Raw genomic sequence first — 19,404 nt, forward strand, 5'->3', positions numbered from 1 at the left:
AGTCTGTTTTAATCGCACTATAACCTTCCACCTCGATTGCATTGGTTAAATTAGGTTTTCGTAACCTAAAGATGATTCCATGAAGTCTACTGTTGTAATGAAGACTCACTGAAACAGAAATTGTCATTGTAGAAAATAGGAAAACAACTTGTTCTTTAAATCAACTTCATTAAGGTATAATTTACAGGTAGTAAAAAACACCTAAGTGTACAGCTAGGTAAGTTTTGATAAGGGTATCCAGTTGTGTAACCACTACCACCATCAATACATAAAGACCATTTCCATCACCCCAAAAAGTTTCTTTGTGCTCCTTTGCAGTCAGTATCCTTTTACCTATGTTCAGCCCTATGTAATCACTCATTGGTTTCTATTCCTGTAGTTTTGTCTCCTCTACATTATCCAATGAATAGAATCACACAGTCTTTTGGACCTGACTTCTTTTACTTAGCTTAACGTTTTCGAGATTCATTCAGGTTGTTCCATTTATAGGTAGTTTATTCTTTTGACTGCTAAATAGTATTCCATTTGTGGAAATATGCAATATGTTTATTCCTTCACCAGTTAATAGACATTTGGGTTATTTCAAGTTTGGGGCTATGTATTCTATATCTATTGCGTTGTAACACATCACTCCTGAAGTTAACAGCTTAAAACAAGAATTATGGAATCCAGGCATGGCTTACCTGAGTGGTTCTGGCTCAAGGTCTCTCATGAGAATGCAGTCAAGGTGTCAGCCAAGGCTGTGATCTCATCTGAAGGCTTAGTTTGGGTGAAGGAAGAGACAGGATGCACTTCCAGGCTCATTTATGTGGCTGTTGGCAGGCTTCAGAAGATCCACTTCCATTCACAGATGTGAGGGCCTCTCCACAAGACTGTCTTATGGCATGGCAGCTGGCTCCCTTCACCATGAACAATCTAAAAAAGAGTGAGAGAGCTCCCAAGACAGAAACGGTCTTTTTTTTTTTTTTTTTTTTTTTTTTTGCGATACGCGGGCCTCTCACTGTTGTGGTCTCTCCCGTTGCGGAGCACAGGCTCCAGACGCGCAGGCTCAGCGGCCATGGCTCATGGGCCCAGCCGCTCCGCGGCACGTGGGATCTTCCCGGACCGGGGCACAAACCCGTGTCTCCTGCATCGGCAGGCAGATTCTCAACCACTGCGCCACGAGGGAAGCCCCAGAAACGGTCTTTTATAATCTAATCTTGGAAGTGACATCTCATCATTTCTGCCATGTCTTATTAGAAGTAAATCAGTAAGCTCAGCCTGCATTCAAGAGAACTGATTATAAGGACATGAGTACCAGGAGGTGGGGATTATTGGGGGCCATTTTAGGAGCTGCAACAGCTATTATGAGCAAAGCCGCTGTGAGCATTCATATACAAATCTTTGTGTGGACATAGGTTTTCAGGTCATTTCATTTGATGGATACCTAGGAATAGATTGCTGGCTCTTATGGTATTTAACTAAGAAACTGCTAAATTATTTTCCTAAGTGGCTTTGCCATTTTTCATTCCCACTGGAGTTCTGATGACTCCATATTCTTGTCAGCACTCGATAGTATCTGTCTTTTAAATTTTAGCTACTCCAGTGACAAGTAGTGGTATCTCACTGTGGTTTAAATGGCATTTCTCTAATGACTAATGATTTTTTTATTTGAACATTTATTCATATGTTTTTATCACTTGTACGCTTCATTTGTGAAATGTCAGTTCAGTTATTTGGGGGTTTTTTGCCTTTTTTTTTTTTTTTTTGGTACGCGGGCCTCTCACTGCTGTGGCCTCTCCCGTTGCGGAGCACAGGCTCCGAACGCGCAGGCTCAGCGGCCATGGCTCACGGGCCCAGCCGCTCCGCGGCATGTGGGATCTTCCCAGACCGGGGCACGAACCCGTGTCCCCTGCATCGGCAGGCGGACTCTCAACCACTGCACCACCAGGGAAGCCCGCCTATTTTTTAATTGGGTTATTTGTCTTTTTATTATTGAATTGTAAGCATTATTTATATAATATTCTAAAATCCTTTGTCACATGTGATTAACAAATATTTTCTCCTAGTTTGTGGCTTGTCTTTTCATTCTCTTAATATTGTCTTTCAGAGAGCAAATGTTATTAATTTGAGGAGGTCTAATTTATCAGTATTTTTCTTTTATAGATTATTCTTTTGTGTTGTATCTAAGAAATCTTTATCTAACCCAGGGTCACAAGGATTTCCTCTTATCTTCTAGAAATTTTATAGTTTTAACTCTTACTTGTAGGTCTGTAATCCATGGACTTATATATACTACCAAATGTAAAATAGATAGCTGGTGGGAAACAGCCGCATAGCACAGGGAGATCAGCTCAGTGCTTTGTGACCACCTAGAGGGATGGGGTAGGGAGACGCAAGAGGGAGGAGGTATGGGGATATATGTATATGTATAGCTGATTCACTTTGTTATAAAGCAGAAACTAACACACCATTGTAAAGCTATTATACTCCAATAAAGATGTTAAAAAAATAAAGTTAATTTTTGTATATGGTATGAAGCAGGAATCAAGGTTCATTTTTTTTCTATGGGATTATCCATGTTTTGAAAAGACTCACTATTGAATTACTTTGGTGCCTTGTTAAAATCAATTGACCTCTCATATATGTGGGTCTGTTTCTGGACTGTCTCTTCTGTTCTATTGATCTATGTGTCTATTCTTTTACCAATATGACACAGTCTTAATTGCTACAGCTTTATAGTAAATCTTGAAGTCAGGTAGTATAAATTCTACAACTTAGTCCTTTGTTCTTTTTCAAATTTGTTTTGGCTAATCTGGATCTTTTGCATTTCCATATAAGTTTTAGAATCATCTTGTCAATATCTATGCAGAGGTCTGTTTGAATTTTGGGAGGGCATTAAATCCAGATCAGTTTGGCAAGAATTTACCTCTTAACCATATTGGCTGTTCCCATCCAGGAACAGGATGTATCTCTCTATTTATTTTGGTCCTCTTTAATTTCTCTTTAATGTAAATTGTTAAATTTATTCCTGAGCGTTTTATGGGTTTTTGATGCTATTGTAAATAGTATTATTGGAAAAAGCATTGCTTTTAAGTTTTGTTTTCCTTTCAAGTTTTCTCCTGCTAAGATTTGGAATAAGGTCAATATGAAATTCTGAATAACCTGATTAATTTTGGGGACTCGTGACTAGAAGTCTGGTTGCATAAGTAAATGTTCTTTTTCATAACAGTTATTTTTTATGGGATTACCTGAAGACTACATTAGCAGGTTGAATATTTCCAATAGGTGGCTGAGATATTTTGAAATCTTAAGTTTGAAAGTTAATAATTATAATCATTAAAGGAACAAAAGAAAAATTCTAAGGAAGAATGTCTAAGGAATTCTAAAAATGGATGTTTTCCACTTATATTTGGTTTTATCAGATAGAGCTCTTTTGGTATCAAGTTATTCAAGTCAACTCAAGCTATAGGGGTGTTTCATGGAAGTCAGTGGCTCCAGATGGTAAGGCCAAGGAGGACACTTGTACCAGGACTGCCTCTTCGTTTCCCATCCCCACTTCACTTATCTATTTCTGTCAAACCCATTTCCCAAAATTACAAGTCCAGCCAATTGGATGGCTTTTTTTTTTAACATCTTTATTGGAGTATAATTGTTTTACAATAGTGTGCTAGTTTCTGCTTTATAACAAAGTGAATCAGCGATACATATATGAATGGCTTTCTTGACCCTAATTCCAAATTATAGAGGGATGAACTTATAGGTCAAGTGTTTCTGATTCTGTTAACAATGGCTGGAGGAGCAGGGCTACTTGGTATAACATAGCTGCTGCAAGCCCACCAAAATGGGGTAGACATTCTATAGTCATATACTGCCATTGACAAGAGAGAATGTTCAATGTTTTATTATGAAATTGGGAATGAACAGGAGTATGAAATGTTGAGACAAATTCAAATTTTCTCTGATTTAATTTTTTAAATTAAGGTATAATTCACATACAACATTTACTAGTTTCAGGTGTACAACAGAATGATTCAATATTTGTATGTATTGGAAAATGATCACCCACATTAAGTCTAGTTACCGTCCGTCACCATACATAGTTATAGAATTCTCTCTGATATAATTTCAATCAACTTTTTCCAGTATCTTGATGTTTCTCTTTTTTCATGTTTCCCATTATCTAGATGGCTTTGGAAGATTCAGAACAGAAGCACAATCTTTTGCATTCAATTTTCATGGATCTAGAAGGCTTGTCAATAATTTTTGAAACAGATACTTTAGCACAGCCTATACAAGAGTTAAGTCATCAAATAGTAGCTTTACGACAAAAAATCATAGAAAGCCTTCCACAGATTCAACAAATGGCTGATGTAAGTTAGCACTATAATGATGTGACTTCTTATTTTAAATTTATATTTCATTTAGTAAATTAGAGTTATACTGCTAATCAGTTCTATGAAGACACATTGATCTGGTACATTTTTCATTTATGTTATTTCTTGAATTACATTTTACTTTGTACCCTATAGTGCAACTACAACAAAAAATCATATCCCCATTCTCAGTCCAGAAGTGGTCTATTTTTTTTTTTTTTTTTGCGGTACGTGGGCCTCTCACTGTTGTGGCCTCTCCCGTTGCGGAGCACAGGCTCCGGACGCGCAGGCTCAGCGGCCATGGCTCACGGGCCCAGCCGCTCCGCGGCATGTGGGATCTTCCCGGACCGGGGCACAAACCCGTGTGCCCTGCATCGGCAGGCGGACTCTCAACCACTGCGCCACCAGGGAAGCCCCAACCACTGGATTTTTAAATAATTTTATTTATTTTGGCTCGAAACCTGTGAGGCATTTATTTAAGGATGGAGTCACACAGCAAAGGCAGATGCAGTTAGTCTTAATAATTTACCTTTTATTTCTCACTTACATTCCCTGCACCACACTTATGTAACTTCAGAGAATCATACTTATTAAATATTCTTGGTTATTGAAGCTTATTCCAAAATTGTTAAATGCTTCTACAACTTTTCATGGAAATTACCATAAAATACATTGTATATATTTATGTATTTTCTTAAACGTATGGTATAGAAAATAATTTCAATATAACTGAATGTTTCATAATATGAAGGTAAATTACTATAATTACTGCTTCATTTGCTTATATGAAGTTATGTTTGTCCTATGTTGAATGGTTCCAAGTTGTGATAATTTGAAATCCTTTGATGATTTCTATGTAGTTTCTCCTATTCCCTGCATTATTTTTGCTTCAGTTTATCTCCATAAAGCTCTAAAAGTCTGAAGGCCCTCTTACAGTGTGAGTGGACTTCAGTATGTAGGTTTTATAGCACATATTCATAAATATGTAGGTTTGAAAGCACAAATTGCAGCGTTTTCACTTTAAGTTTCTTGGCCACTTTCTAGAAGTTGACACTGATGGGAGAATAGCCACTGGATAAATGATCTGTTGTTCATATTAATCTGAGTAGGTTATAAGGTAATTTAGTGACTCTCCACACGGCAAAAGTTTGTTAGGGAATTGGCACCAAAATCTGTCAATTTTCCAGCTCCTTGTGTGTTTGTTTCCCAAGGGTGACTTTACCGTTTTACTTAAAGTAGTGAGAATTTTTTCAGCGTTGACCCACTTGTATTCAAGTGTTTAAAGACATTCCAAAGGTAAATCTAAACAGTTTGTAGATATTTGAGAATTTACTTAAAATTTGTTCAGATGCATACTACTTTTGTTCTCATAGCATAAATAATTGAAAATTGGCCCCATGAGGATCTTTTAACTCAGTAAGTATAAGCAATGCTTTGTATTGTGGTATGCTGTTACTAACAGAACAACATTTTTATTGAAAACAGTCCACGTTATCTGTGTAGCGCTTGGTTAGTTTTGAAGTGATATAAGTGGCAAACATATTTTGGTTAAATATGAGAATAGAGTAAATGGCAGTAAATTGTGTTTTAGAAAGATTATTAACATATAACATATACTGCATGAGTGTGTTTTTTTGTTTCTGAAATTCTAGGATGTGGTTGCCATTGAAACGGAAGTAAAATCAATGGAGAAAAGAGTTTCAAAAATCAAAGCTATCCTGCTATCAAAAGAAATATTTGATTTTTCACCTGAAGAGCATCTTAAGCATGGGGAGGTAAGCATGGATCATTATTAAAAATATTTTCTCTTAATACTTACTATGCCTATTTTAAAATGTGTAATAATATGATGTGATAAAAAGTGTTTAATCTTGCTAAAGTAAGAGCAAAGTAAAGTTGGGAAATAGATATGAATGACTATAAATATCATATTTTAAATCATATTTCTAGTGCTATCTATGTATCTATCATTTTCCTATAGGTTATTTTTTCATTTAATTTCTTCCTAAAACTTCAAGGTTTGGTAGTTTTTCCTTCACGTCAAACCCAGGTGTTTGTTTAATAGTCTAAGCACTTAAGCCTCTAAGTCAGAAGAACTGGGTTCCAGCCCCAACTGCCCTGCTTACTGGCTGTGTTCCTTTGAGTGATTGGTTAACATTTCTTGGATTTGCTTTCACATCTGTACATTGGTATTGTGGTGATTATGTTGGACAATTATAATGTATATGGAGCCCCTAGCACAGGAGCTGGGACATACTAAACAGCATACAGATGTTGCTTCCCCCTCAGCCTACCAGTTAAGGGCATGGGCTTTGGGATCAGGCAGCCCTGGGTTCTAATCCTGACCCTGCCTCTTACAGTGTGCCCTCACCTGGGTCTTCTAACTTCTGTGAACCCAATTTCCTTACCTGTGAAAGGGAAGTTATGATATCTACCTCCTAGGGTGGTTGTGAATATTAAATGAAATAATGCATATGAAGTACTTAGTAAAGTGAATACTCTCTCCTAATTTATTCATTATGTAAATCCAGTTATCTGTGGATCAGATGTCATTAAAACAAAATAGAAGTGCAGTTTTGGGACTTAGGAAATTTGGCAGGACAGTTCCGTTCAATTCAATAAGCATTTTTTGAGGGTCTGTTATGTGGGAAGCCCTGTGCTGGGTGCAGTTGCTGTGAAAGTTAATAAGAGGCAGTACCTGCCCTTCCACAGCTTACTGCCTGGTCACAACACATGAAGCACATAACAGCTCTACAGAGAGAGGCGGGAGGGAGAGAAAGAAGGAAAGGGTTGTCCAAAGGCATCACGTAATGCTGAGAGGGTACTCTTGCCCCAGGCATTCTTTCCTGAGACCTTATCTAACTGCCAGATCACAAGTAATATATTAGTTCTTTTCAACCTGAGCTAAGACACTGTTTTAAAACTCAAAACTATAAAGACTAAAGTTTGATTTTGAATAGATTTAGGAGTGGCCTTTTTTTTCTCACTTGTGTACCATGTTTATCTAAGGTCATACTGGAAAATATACATCCCATGAAGAAAACCATTGCTGAAATCGTGTCTTACCAAGTGGAACTGAGGTTACCCCAGACAGGAATGAAGCCTCTGCCTGTGTTTCAGCGGACAGATCAGCTTGTACAAGATATAAAACTGTTGGAAAATGTGACTCAGGAACAAAATGAGTTATTAAAGGTGAGTGGTTTTTGTGATGACAGCCAACTCATTGGATGAAAATATTCAGCAAAAGCTGGTGTTGTTTTAATGGTTGGGCGGGTCAAATTCCCATGACAATAAGATGCTGCCTGTGTTGATTCTTTTTGGTCTCTTCCAGTATTATTATCCAGGAGGTGGCATTTGATATGAGAGTATCTTGTTGCTCAAATGAGGTTAAAGTGATTTTTCTCAGCTCTTATTCTTGTTCTGGTTGAAGACATTAAAGTCTAGTTTTGTTCTATTTCATTCCATTCTTCAATTATTGAAGATCTACACGGGTAAAATGCTGTGGGAAGAGATTCAACCTGAACCGTGCATTTGCAGTCTCATGAGGCTGACAGACCCACAATAATGTCTTTACACCTCTCAGTTGCTTTCCTATTAATCATTTCAATTTATTACCAACACGATACAGGTAGGGTAGGCACTTTGCCATTTTTATTTTTACACATTAGGAGACTAGTGTCGAAAGGTCAGATGACTTTCTGAAAGACCAGAGTGAACGTATGTTGAGATTAATTTGTGTACAGATAAGAAAAGAATTTGAGTTTCTAGACCCTAGTATTATTCTTCATATCAAGGTCTCTTCCTTCTAACTGATGACATCTTCTAGCCTCTCCCTGAGGGCTTTTTAAAATTCTTCTGATTGATCTCCTGTCTCAAGGCAGGAATTATCATTAGATAGAAATTACATTTTACTTTGGTTAGTATTGCTGTATCAACAACCACTCCTACAGGAAAAGAAAGTTGCTGAAAGAGCCACAGACTTTTCAGCCCTCTTGGTAGACACCCCCTCCTGCCTACTTTTCTTGATTAGGTGTGTCAGGGTAAGAGGAAAGGTTATTTTTCCTCCTTCCCATCCATCCCCTGGTTATAAGAAGAGAATTGCTCTCTCTTTCTCCCTCTTAAATTTCATTCACATTTGGTGGTCACTCTGTTCTCCTAAGATTTGAGGATACTGTAATCTCTGGTTTGAGTGTTAGCTCATGTAGTCTCTCTGGCCTGGCTACTGATCAGCTGACATCATTTCCTAACACCCACAGGGAGAAAAAAGATCTGGCACTCAATGTACTATTTTTTTAATAATATAAAGAGAAGAAAACAAAGAAAATTTGATCTGTTACTTTTAATCTTTTTGTGCTTTATTGGTCTCCTGGTCAGAAAAAGAAAATAACAGTCCTAACTATGCTTTAAAGTGACTCCTTCACAAGATGGAAGGGGGAGCAGTAGAAGAGGAAATTAGGTTTTGTGCCAAGTTAGATATCAAACTGTGCTGCTAAAATTTTCCATCTTATTGTGTTAGTGGAAATCAGATGTCATCTCAGGTATTTCAAAGCTAAGTAAGCCAGTGGTAATGAAAATCATTAGAATATGGTACATTTCATTTCTGTGTTAGATAATTGTAAGTGCTCTCATTGTGGAAAATAAGACAAATTACTTTTGGGGGGAGTAATGGGATTTAGCTCATTACTGAGTGCTGGGGAACAGGTGTGTGCAGCAAACATAGTTATTGATTTCCAGACTGCAGCTAAAATTATAGTTAAATATTAAAGAAAATACAAGGAAGAATTCTGTGTTGGCCAGAAACTTTGTAGTTTCAAAAGGCATTTTGTTTCATTGTGAAGCACACAAGGAAATATCTAGATTTTCTTTTGAAGTCCATTATCTTTCATCACACTTTGATCATATCATTTAGCACACAGGTAGTAGGTTCAAGCTCTACTATTCCCTTAACACTAGATTCCAGGTATTGTTCTGGTTTTGCCTTATTCTGCAAACTCAGACTGCTCTCAAACCTCAACCTCTTACCATAAAATGTATATCACAGATCCCAAGGGGTACCAGGTGAGGATGTGTCTGGACCAGGAAAACCCATCATTTCTCAAATCACATGCCCTTTCCATTCTGAATCAGGATTGTCACCTTTCTGTGTATTGAAAACCCCGCAAGGAATATGTATTAAAATGGCGTATGTGACATATCAGTAATGTCATAAACTTAGCAACTTTATGTTAACATGCTATAAAATGCTTCCCAGGATAAGCCCGTTAGACTGGGAATACTTAAGAACAAACGTATGTCTAATTAAACTTGAACCCAAGGTGCTCTAGCATCTAAGTGGAGCAAGAAGGTCAGGTGCCAGCTTTGCAAATGTTGTTCTCTGTATTGAGGCTACCATTTCCTATTGGAATCTGTATGGTTGTGTATTGATATAATTGATTGGAGTTTGTGATGGAGATAGACATTGGAAGTAGCCCATTGATCTTCTTTTGGGGGGGGTTATTTTATAGATAGTCATAAAACAGACAAATGAATGCGATGAAGAAATAGAAAAATTGAAACACATCTTAAATAATTATTCAGCTGAATTCTCCCATGAACATATGTCACCAGACGGAGCTGCCAACCTGCCACAAGTACAGGTATATTTCTTTCATTCATTTTTCCAGCAGTTTATTCAACAATCACTTTCTAAGCTGTTGGTGTCTACAAGCCCTTTTTGATGATTGTATGTCCTACTTCTCTCTTTCAACTGAAGGTATTTTATGTGTGTATTTACTTTTCATTCCTATTACATAAAATAGGTTATTATATAATTATCATAATGGAAGTCTCTTCAAGTGTCTTTAGCCTCAACTTGGTGCATTCTGGCTGGTAGCAAAGAAGCTGATGTAACACATGGTATTTGGACAACCTGGCTTTCCAGCTAGCTTTCTGGCATAGGGGTCAGGCAGGCTGGGCTTTAGAAGTAAAGACTGAATGCTGTTGTAATAAAGAGTTCCGTATACTAAGCAGTCTCTCCATATGCCCTAATTAACAATGTCCTGTGGACCCAGTTACAATGGTTTGCATGTTAACTCTATTGCCATCAAGCTGATGTAGGCATGCAATTGCTATGGTGTTCAAAGCCACGTTACACCACTTTCCAGCTGTGAGATGTAGGGCAAATTTCTTAATGTCTGAAGTGAAGTACAGAGGGGTTCAAGATGACAGACAGCTATTAAGTGGTGGACTCAATAAGGCAGACTCAGGGTATTAAAGATTCAGTATTGTAAAAGTGTCAAATTTCCCTTTACGTTAAAAAATTTAAGAACCCCAGGGACTTCCCTGGTGGTGCAGTGGTTAAGAATCCGCCTGCCAATGCAGGGGACACAGGTTTGATCCCTGGTCCAGGAAGATCCCACGTGCCGCGGAGCAACTAAGCCTGTGCACCACAACTATTGAGCCTGCGCTCTAGAGCCAGCAAGCCACAACTACTGAGCCCACTGCCACACTACTGAAGCCCGTGCGCCTAGAGCCCATGCTCTGCAACAAGAGAAGCCACCGCACTGAGAAGCCTGCACACACATTGAAGAGTAGTCCCCGCTAACCACAACTAGGGAAAGCCCACATGCAGCAACAAAGACCCAACACTACCAAAAATAAATAAATAAATAAATAAATAAATAAATATTTTTAAAAAAAGAAATTATTAAAAAAAAGAGCATACCATGCATGGACAATGATGAAAACAAGTTGTGAAGCAGGGAGTATGATTAATCTAATTCTGTGTTTCTGAGGTCCACAAAATAAAATTAAAAAAAAAATTAAAGGACCCCAAAGAGCTTGTGTTTATATTAAAACTCAGAAATGTAAAATGTAGTGAGAAGAGTGACAATGTTTTACATTTTTGCAAGTCTCATTAGTCTGGCTTACTAGGAGACAGCTAGATTCTCATCTTCTTCTGCATTCAATCTATTGAGGTATGTCATTTTCTTTGAAGTATATAAAGAGAATCTAACCTCTCAAAGACATGTACATGGAAAAGAGAGAACTATTTTAATAACCCTTTTGAATAATTGTGGACATTCTTTGAAACTACACTAAACTCCAACAAGTAGAATTACTCAGAGGTTCATTGTTAAATGGAATTTGAAGCCATGTCAGTGAACTTTTCATACTCTTACACTAAAATCCATTGGTCTGTCTTGTACTTGGAATGGATCTCCAACCATGCATGATTTTATGACATCATGTTTGATCATTTGGAAAATACTATTTGACTAGTCATGTAAATCCTCCAGATGATGACACATTTCAGTAGCCGATATTAAAAAATTCACATTTATTAATATTAACATCTACCTCTTCAGAAAAATCTCTCTATATATTACATGTATATATATGTATTTATGTATGTATAGTTTAACAACCATCTTTTTTTTTCAAGTAAAAATAGTATTCTATGAGAAAAATATGGATAGGTTAGCTTGAAACTTAATCACATGAGTGTTATTCCTCAACCATTAAACTTTGGTATATAGCAGAAGTGCTTTATGCAGGCTTCCCACTTTGTCATACAGAATATTAAAACTACATGTTCTTTATCAAGGATATTCTTAAGTGAAGCTGGCTTTTTTTCCCAATTAAATTCATGATAGTGAAGCATCTAGTAACTACTAATATAGTTGATATCGCTGCCTTGATTCATACTGTGTCAGTAGCTTTACCCACCATTGCTTTTGCGACATCACACAGAGAAAAATGTCAACACAGTGAGAAAGGCCAGTAACATTTTAGAATTATTATGAAAATGATCTTGACCTTATGGAGTGTGGACCCCCTAGGGTCTGCAGATGCCACTTTGAGAATGGCCGCTCTGTGCCCTTCTCTGTCTCCATAATGCTAGTGGCTCTGCAGACTAGTCTGTTTCTGTAAGTGTTATTCTAATGGCTGTAGTATTAACGTCTGTTGGGAGGCACTGTTCCTCTGAAGTTTAGTGTTTATTGAAAAGGGACACACACCACAGCCAACTCAGATTTAATTAAGTTATCATTTCCCAAAGCAATCACAAGAAATTTAACTTCAGACAGAATAGGGGTATTGGTGTCGGAATGTGTGCAGTAGCACAAGAGCCATGGGGGCTGGGTGTCAGAAGTCCAGGTCTAGGCTCTGTCACTAGCTGCAGCCCTGGAAAAATCACCTTCTTCCTCTGGACTTCAGAACTCTCACTTATAGGTGGAGACATGTTGAGTTTCTTTGTCTCTAAAAAAAATTAATGATTCTATGAATATCTGTAGGATGGATGGATGGAAAAAAAGAAATAAGGAAGAAATGGGACTTCCCTGGTGGCACAGCAGTTGAGACTCCGAGCTCCCAGTGCAGGGGGCCCCAGTTCGAGCTTTGGCTGGGGAACTGGATCCCACATGTGTGCTGCAACTAAGAGTTCTCATGCCACAATTAAGGAGCTGGCGAGCCGCAACTAAGGAGCCAGCGAGCCGCAACTAAGAAGCCAGCCTGCCACTTAAACTAAGGACCCTGTGCAACCAAATAAATAATAAATAAATTTAAAAAAAAAAAGAAATAAGGAAGAAAAGAATGAATGAATGGACTGGGGGGTTAAGGAATACATTAAGGACAAAATTCCAATATGTGAAACGTTTGCTAAAAAGGAGCAGGTTGTCTTCTGATACAGCACTTGCTGTAAAGCTCAGGCTTTGAATGATGCCTTTCAGGTGCTAAAGAGGAAGATGTCAGACAAGACGACACCTGATATTTCCTCCAAATCTAGGATTCTATAATTCTATAATCCTTTTAGATAGACAGTGGGCATCTGTACTTCTACCATGTATAAGAAATTTTATTCCCACGTTGTCAATCATACAAAATTTTAAAGTAATCTTTTTTTTTTGCGGTACACGGGCCTCTCACTGTTGTGGCCTCTCCCGTTGCGGAGCACAGGCTCCGGACACGCAGGCTCAGCGGCCATGGCTCACGGGCCCAGCCGCTCCGCGGCATGTGGGATCCTCCCGGACCGGGGCACGAACCCGTGTCCCCTGCATCGGCAGGCGGACTCTCAACCACTGCACCACCAGGGAAGCCCTAAAGTAATCTTTTAAAGCTTGGAATCATCTGTTCATCATTCCCATAACAAGTTACACTTCACAGTGCCCTTGTTGGCTTATTTATTCCCATTTGTTAGGATGCTTTGGCTGTGAGAAAAAAGTAAATGTATTTAGTAATACTAAAGAAAACTTCAAAAGTGATAATAAAAGTGTGAGATTTCTAGCCTCGTTTTCTCTCAGTGGTTCCCAAACATTAGTCTGCGTACAAATCTTCTGGAAACTTGTTAAAGTGCAGGTTCATGGCCCCTGACCCTGCGGATTCTGGTCAGTCAGTCCTGTGGCAACCCTGGCTGCACACCACAGTCACCTGTGGAGATTGTTACAAATTTCTGAGCCACCGCTTGACCCCTAGAGATTGATTGACAAGGTGTCAGGTGAGGCTAAGGCATCCTATAAGGGAGCTTATAAACCCGCCCCAGGTCATTTAGAAACACAGTCTGGATGGAGAGGAGCTACACTGTACCAGGGACTGGCTCCTGGCTCTGCCAACTGCACAGCATAGAAAAATCTTCATCCCTTGTACCGATTGAAGTAGGCTCCTGTGGCAGAGGTATCAGACGTCCCAAAGGAATGCAAACACTCTTTCTGCGCAGGGAGAAATCGAAGGTACGGAAAAGCAGATTCTGAGCTTGAACCAGAAAAAAGAAGAGCTGTTGGTGGACTTGAAGGCTGCTGTACTAAAACTTCACCAGCATTTTCAGCAAAAACAGCAAGAATTAGAAGAGGAAATGCTGTCAGCCAGAGCATCAGACGAGGATGGAGGGGCTGAGAGGGATGCTTCTGAATGGAAGGTGGGTATGACATTAGTTAATGCTGGTCCCACATTCCACAAGAGCTTTAAATTGGTAGTATTTTTCACCTGGAAGGCCCGTGGCATCTATGTATATGGCCTATAGTAAAGGAATTTTTAAAAGTGGAAATACTCTGCCTGAGACTATTCACTAGTGAATATTAATCCTTAGGGTGTGTCTGTTCTGGACTCAACCCAGAATTCTTATGCACAAGTTACTTAAGGAGGTGCTTATGAAATTCCATGGGTAGGTGGGTGGCATTTACCCTTTGAAGTATCTTCCTACTAAACAGCCCATTGCAAACTCAAAAACGGGCCCAGCACCTCTCTAAGCCCACTCTGAATCCACATCAATGAATCACATTCTTGAATTGTTTGATGAGGGGCCACAGAAGGCAGTGCAAATGAAAGAGATCTAAGATTTGAGTGAGTCATGATATTCAGCTGGATGAGCTGAGAGTCGCTAGACCCCGAGGCTTCTTGTGTGGGTGGGCATCTTGGATAAAGTCAGTAAAAAATTAGCTACATAAAAATGCGGCCAGGCCAGGATCCTGGTGACGTTGAACGGCAACCCGGCTGCAAGTCTTTGTGCTGTGCCTTTCAGTTGAACAGAACGGGCTCCATGTTCTTCCTGCCAGCCGTCGAGGAAGAGGCGGAAGAAAGCTCCCTGAAGAGCGAAGTAAGGAAAATGATTTTCTCGTTCAAGTTTGTTAGAACAGTAATCTCTAAAAGGTCAATGAGAAGATCTTAAAATGAATGGAAACGTAAGGATTTTTGAATTCAATGCTGGTAGTTTGTAAGGGTGATTGAAGTAGTTGTCTTATGTTATTAATGTTTAAGTGCATCTAAACCTACTTCAGTCCAGAGTGGAATAAATGTAATTCAGACACACTTGTTGGCAGAAGGGAGAAGATGAAATTCTTTGTTGTATCCTGACTTCTGAGTACTTTCTCTGGAGTTTTGAGTACTTTCTCTGCTGTTTGGTTGGCACTCCTGGTGTGCTTTACAGAACTTTATCTTTCCATATTTGAATTACTTTTTTTAGTCTGAAACAGCATTGCCAAGGACACAAAGAATGGTATTAGCAACTAACCCTACTATGAATCCTTATTACTCCATCAGAACTGGTTGGATGAGACCTTCACCAGTTGTCTTTCCTGATATCAATTTCCATTTCGTACTTTAAGAATTAAAGTGATAGTGGGTCTTGTGCGAAAGGGAAGAAAATTGCAGCAATTTACAGTTTTTAATGTCTCACACGTAACCACCAGACATTCTCCCTGCTCGTTTTATAGATTGTTCAGTAGCTCCACAGTCACACAGAACAGCCTGTTGTCCTTCAGTGTATCACTAGGATACGTGGGGCTGAGTGGTCGGACAAGGAGAAGTGAGGCTTATTATACACTCTGACCATCAGACAACTTTATGATCTGATTATGCCTCTTCACAACAGAGAATTGTGAGAGTGGAGGAGGTACCAAGACCAAAAAAAAGAGTGCACTTCAGTGCAGTTCTAATTTGAGACCTGTATTTGCCTCTGAACTGATATGTTTATAGTATTCATTGTTTGTCTTTGACAACGATCAAAAGATACATGTTCATCAGGCTGTTATTTTAAAGATAGCGTTTGAGGTTACATGTACCAAAGCAGATCAAATTCCTAAAGCACTGTGTTAAAGATCCCCTTTGTGTGACATGAGCTGAATCCCAACTTATAAGAATATTTTTTAGGCTTTAGGAAGAGCAACCACATTTGGACTCCTGTGATGTAGTTAGCCAAAGAGATCGATGACAAATGGGGGATGGGTGGAATTAAGGGCTGCAGTTATACTACCTGGTAAGCTGAGTCATATAAAAGAGATGAGGAAGATGCTGTTATGATGGTAGGAAATCACCTCCCTTTGCTAATCAATTGATTTGCTGTGTCAGAGTGGAGATAAGAAAGCAGAGCCACCTTCCGGGTCCCCATCTTTACTCTGGAAACATGACAAGGATGTGGAGGAAGACAGGGCATCCTCGTCCTCTGGAACGATGGTTCAGGTAATACTGGACATATCATATTTGTTGGGGCTAGGGGATGGGCAGGGATAGTAAGCCAAAGCAAAGAATTTCTTATTGAAAGAATGCTTCAGGAGGGAACCTACGTGGGTTGAAATTTTTTTAATCTTCTCAGTGTTACCTCCGCACAAAGCAAAGACAGCTGAGTACTTACCTATTACTTGCATTTCTTTTGTGCACTTAGTGATAATAGGAGAGTATTTTGCTGAGAAACACTCCATGTGTGAAAATCCAAACTGACAAAACATAACTGAAAGGAGCACCTAAAAGGTTTACCGTAGTGGTTAAAGCATTTAACATGCCACTCTTTGGGGAGCAGTTGGGGTGAGAGGTCTCCCCATCATTCTCTTTTTGGACAAAGTAGCATGGAAGGTAAATTAATAAGTCTTTTTGCTCCTTATGACCTTCTAAACCTTCTCCAGTCTCTCAAAATAGAGGGCAAATGCCCTCACTTTAGAAAATCATTATTACATGCTGATGTGAAGATGATGTTTTTCCCTTGCTCCTGAAAGATCCCTTCATCATTAGGATCCACACAGCTCCCGCGCCTGCCTCCTGACCAGGGCTGACCCCTCCCCCAGCTCCCAGGCCAGTCCTTTCATTCGTCTTTGGCACGGGGCTACACTTGTACCTGCATCTCCAGTCTCTTTCTCTTGGTAGCTTCCTTTCCTCTCTACCTCAGAAGTATTCAGTTTCCCCTTCCCTAACAAATTCTCTCCCCCATGGCCCTACCCCTCCGAACAAGCTGAGGGACCCAGAGCCCAGACCATCTCTTCAGAAAGTGCTTTGCCTCCCTGGGGTGCCGTTCTCTCTATATCTGCCTGTGGACTTCCTTCCTACCCATCCACAAAGGCCCATCTCAACTTCCGCCTCCTCCAAGAAACTGCCTGCCTCTTTCCCTTTGTTTTCCCATAGCATTTTGAACCTCCGTTATGCCCTATCACAGTTTTATGCATAGACCTGACACAGTTTCGTGAAAAGCAAGAACTTTACCTTCTACGTTTTGAGGTCCTGTACTGAGCTCAATATGCTACTTTAACGCATTGAATTTCTTTTTTTTTTTTTTTTTTTACATCTTCATTGGAGTATAATTGCTTTACAATGGGGTGTTAGTTTCTGCTTTATAACAAAGGGCATCAGCTATACATATACATATATCCCCATATCTCTTCCTTCTAGCATCCCCCTCCCTCCCACCCTCCCTATCCCACCCCTCAAGGTGGTCACAAAGCACCGAGCTGATTTCCCTGTGCTATGCGGCTGCTTCCCACTAGCTATCGGTTTTACGTTTGGTAGTGTATATATGTACATGCCACTCGCTCTCTTTGTCCCAGCTTACCCTTCCCCCTCCCCGTGTCCTCAAGTCCATTCTCTAGTAGGTCTGCGTCTTTATTCCCGTCCTGCCCTTAGGTTCTTCATGAACTTTTTTTTTTTTTTTAGATTCCATATATAAGTGTTAGCATACGGTATTTGTTTTTCTCTTCCTGACTTACTTCACTCTGTATGACAGACTCTAGGTCCATCCACCTCACTACAAATAACTCAATTTCATTTCTTTTTATGGCTGAGTAATATTCCATTGTATATATGTGCCACATCTTCTTTATCCATTCGTCTGTCGATGGACACTTAGATTGCTTCCGTGTCCTGGCTATTGTAAATAGAGCTGCAATGAACATTGTGGTACATGACTCTTTTTGAATTATGGTTTTCTCAGGGTATATGCCCAGTACTGGGATTGATGGGTCATATGGTAGTTTTATTTTTAGTTTTTTAAAAAACCTCCATACTGTTCTCCATAGTGGCTGTACCAGTTCACATTCCCACCAGCAGTGCAAGAGTGTTCCCTTTTCTCCACACCCTCTCCAGCATTTATTGTTTCTAGATTTTTGGATGATGGCCATTCTGACTGGTGTGAGATGATATCTCATTGTAGTTTTGATTCGCATTTCTCTAATGATTAATGATGTTGAGCATTCTTTCATGTGTTTGTTGGCAGGCTGTATATCTTCTTTGGAGAAATGTCTGTTTAGGGCTTCTGCCCATTTTTGGATTGGGTTGTTTGTTTTTTTGTTATTGAGCTGTATGAGCTGCTTGTAAATCTTGGAGATTAATCCTTTGTCAGTTGCTTCATTTGCAAATATTTTCTCCCATTCTGAGGATTGTCTTTTCATCTTATTGATGGTTTCCTTTGCTGTGCGAAAGCTTTGAAGTTTCATTAGGTCCCATTTGTTTATTTTTGTTTTTATTTCCATTTCTCTAGGAGGTGGGTCAAAAAGGATCTTGCTGTGATTTATGTCACAGAGTGTTCTCTGTTTTCCTCTAAGAGCTTTATAGTGTCTAGCCTTACATTTAGGTCTTTAGTCCTTTTTTTTTTTTTTTTTTTGCGGTACGTGGGCCTCTCACTGTTATGGCCTCTCCCGTTGCGGAGCACGGACTCCGGACGCACAGGCTCAGTGGCCATGGCTCACGGGCCTAGCCGCTCTGCGGCATGTGGGAATCTTCCCGGACTGGGGCACGAACCTGTGTCCCGTGCATCGGCAGGTGGACTCTCAACCACTGCGCCACCAGGGAAGCCCTCTTTAGCCCATTTTGAGTTTATTTTTGTGTGTGGTGTTAGGGAGTGTTCTAATTTCATTCTTTCACATGTACCTGTCCAGTTTTCCCAGCACCACTTATTGAAGAGGCTGTCTTTTCTCCATTGTATATTCTTGCCTCCTTTATCAAAGATAAGGCGACCATAGGTGCGTGGGTTTATCTCTGGGCTTTCCATCCTGTTCCATTGATCTAGATTGCTGTTTTTGTACCAGTACCATACTGTCTTGATTACTGTAGCTGTGTAGTATAGTCTGAAGTCAGGGAGCCTGATTCCTCCAGCTCCGTTTTTCTTTCTCAAGATTGCTTTGGCTATTTGGGGTCTCCTGTGTTTCCATACAAATTGTGAAATTTTTTGTTCTAGTTCTGTGAAAAATGCCATTGGTAGTTTGATAGGGATTGCATTGAATCTGTAGATTGCTTTGGGTAGTAGAGTCATTTTCACAATGTTGATTCTTCCAATCCAAGAACGTGGTATATCTCTCCATCTATTTGTATCATATTTAAT

The 19,404-nt window shown here is 39.5% G+C and overlaps 1 protein-coding gene across 3 annotated transcripts in view; it reads left to right on the forward strand.

The window, feature by feature from the left end:
* Positions 1-19,404, forward strand: part of SYNE2 (spectrin repeat containing nuclear envelope protein 2) — a 271,795-nt gene that overhangs the window by 146,718 nt on the left and 105,673 nt on the right. For all 3 annotated transcript variants that reach the window (XM_030855184.2, XM_030855186.2, XM_030855185.2), the window contains exons 57-63: positions 4,167-4,352; positions 6,008-6,130; positions 7,365-7,547; positions 9,860-9,991; positions 14,047-14,244; positions 14,848-14,922; positions 16,173-16,283. In XM_030855184.2, coding sequence (XP_030711044.2) covers positions 4,167-4,352; positions 6,008-6,130; positions 7,365-7,547; positions 9,860-9,991; positions 14,047-14,244; positions 14,848-14,922; positions 16,173-16,283 — 1,008 coding nt within the window. The remainder of the gene's footprint in view (positions 1-4,166; positions 4,353-6,007; positions 6,131-7,364; positions 7,548-9,859; positions 9,992-14,046; positions 14,245-14,847; positions 14,923-16,172; positions 16,284-19,404) is intronic.

This window comes from Globicephala melas, chromosome 2 (assembly GCF_963455315.2).
Source record: "Globicephala melas chromosome 2, mGloMel1.2, whole genome shotgun sequence".
In the NCBI taxonomy this organism is placed as follows: domain Eukaryota; kingdom Metazoa; phylum Chordata; class Mammalia; order Artiodactyla; family Delphinidae; genus Globicephala; species Globicephala melas.